Source organism: Nicotiana sylvestris, chromosome 8 (assembly GCF_000393655.2).
Source record: "Nicotiana sylvestris chromosome 8, ASM39365v2, whole genome shotgun sequence".
NCBI lineage: Eukaryota > Viridiplantae > Streptophyta > Magnoliopsida > Solanales > Solanaceae > Nicotiana > Nicotiana sylvestris.
Genome location: NC_091064.1, coordinates 186,105,609 through 186,107,666, shown reverse-complemented (window position 1 = coordinate 186,107,666; position 2,058 = coordinate 186,105,609). Strand labels below are relative to the sequence as shown.

Below are 2,058 nucleotides of genomic sequence, written 5' to 3'. Positions count from 1 at the left end.
CAGTCTCCTTTGTGCCTACCAGAGACGCCCGTCGAGACCCCTAACACCTCTCTCACAGACTCTCTTATACAATTTGTTGTCGTTGACCACATAGTGTTCGCGTCACCACTGCTCCTCCAAGATCCCATAACCGACAACCGCCCGTCCAACTCTTGGGCTTTGTCCTTAGTTAAGGCTCCCCACCTGATTCTCGGTCTTCCTCGAGCAGACATTTTCCTCATCTTCAACATAATACCAACGTCCATCACCAAGAGCCTATGTCGCGTCACGAGTATCTCAATCCTTGCACAACCCTATGTCACGCCTCCTGAGGCGGAGATAGTCAATCTAAGTCTTCGCCACCGCATTTTGAAAAGTAACCAAATGCTCCTCCCTCTTCGGAAAGCAAAAGTTAGCGACCACTAACCCAAAAGCCTTAGCGAAGTCCAGTAACGAGGTTCCTCCTTCGTTCCTCTCCCCAAAATCGAAGCCTCCATGCACTTCGTCATACACACCTGTGGTCGACCCAATATGGCCATTGAAATCCCCTCCTATGAATAACTTCTCAGTAGGTGGTACCTGATGTATAATATCATCCAACCCCTCCCAAAAGCGCCGTTTAACCTCCTCATCTAGGCCTGCATGTGGAGCATAGGCACTAACGACGTTTACGGTGTACTATCCAACCACCAACTTAATAATCATCAATCTATCATTCACTCGTCTAACCTCAACCACAGACTCTCTAAGTTCCCAATCCACCAAAATACCCACTCCATTCTTACCCTTCTGGGTTCCAGAGTTCCAAAGTTTATACCCATCCGCGTCCCTTGCACTCGACCCTGCCCACCTTGTCTCCTGGACACACGCTATATTGACCCTCCTCTTCTTAAGGATCTTCGCCAACTCTATAGACTTACCTGTCAATGAACCTACGTTCCATGACCCAATTCTCAACCGATGGACACCCTTGTTCCCTTTACCTCCCTTACATCCCAACCCACCTTCTAGCCCCCGCCCTAACCCCCGACCCACCCCCCGCACGCCCCGAGGACATGAACTCACTCGACCATCCCAGACTACAGCCACTATAACTCCGGCGGACTAGGGGGAATCACTAACAGACACCACAGAACAAACTAGAATAAGACAAGATGCCACTACATGCGCCCTAATACGGTGACTAAAGTAATAAGAACTAAAAGGGCAACAATTTTACTAACACAATAGAGGGAAATAGGCAAACGGGAGGTACCAACTCCCGTGAGTATAACCTAGGAATTGTCTTAGTATACTCGTCTGTATTGCGTCGACCTAGCTCGTTCGCGTCCAACTTCTGTCGTTCCTTGCTGATACTCGGGTTGTTCTTCACTGTTTGCACATGCACGTCTCGCTTGTCGCCCAAAGCCATCGGCCCTAACCTAAAATACACACAAAATATCATGAGGCCAAACAAATAGGGGGGTTGTCACCGCTACCACTGGTGATGCCCAGACGTTGCAACGAAACGCAGAAAAAAGAAGCGAATTTGGAGATGCTAGCTTATGAACAAACAAAATATTGTAGAATTAGTAAAAATAATGTAAAAGAGCAGATGAGATTTCAAATTTTGAAAGCAAGTGAAATTTGAAAGCAAATGCGAGAAGGAGCGTCAATTTAAATAGAGCAAAATGAATCTGAAAACTATAACAACAGTAAAAATTTTGACAAAAATAAATTAACAAAGGATCAAAAATGATCAAGAGTTAAATCAAAAGCAACAACAGTAAACAAGTAGAAATGTAATCTGTGATTAAATCCTATAGGCATCAACACTAAACATCAATCGAACCTCAAGTCAAAATGAAGTAAAACAACACCTGATCTAAGCTATGAGAACAAAAAGAAAACAAAATAGCTTTAAGAACAGACCAATTATCGGCGGCATCGGTAGCGAGAACGCGAACTGGATCTAACTAAAAATAAGATTTGAATGTGTGTACTAAAATAAAGACATGTTGAAATGAAGAAAAGTATGATAATGTTCGTCCAACATAATGGATTTTATTACAAATAAATTATAGAACCATAAAATTTAAA

The 2,058-nt window shown here is 43.7% G+C and overlaps 1 protein-coding gene across 1 annotated transcript; it reads right to left on the bottom strand.

Moving 5' to 3' along the window:
* Positions 1-327: 327 nt before the first annotated feature.
* Positions 328-800, bottom strand: LOC138876121 (uncharacterized). The gene is made up of 2 exons (XM_070155019.1): positions 765-800; positions 328-657 (listed from the first exon to the last, which is right to left on the bottom strand). Exons 1-2 carry the CDS (start codon positions 798-800, stop codon positions 328-330), a joined length of 366 nt encoding a protein of 121 aa, XP_070011120.1.
* Positions 801-2,058: the final 1,258 nt, after the last annotated feature.

Excerpts from the sequence above, each read along its gene's own strand:
- LOC138876121 (XM_070155019.1), bottom strand. The coding sequence starts at position 800 with ATGGGTATAAACTTTGGAACTCTGGAACCCAGAAGG. Across the intron at positions 658-764 it reads GAACTCTGGAACCCAGAAGG|TACACCGTAAACGTCGTTAG; the intron begins GTAAGAATGGAG and ends GTGGTTGGATAG.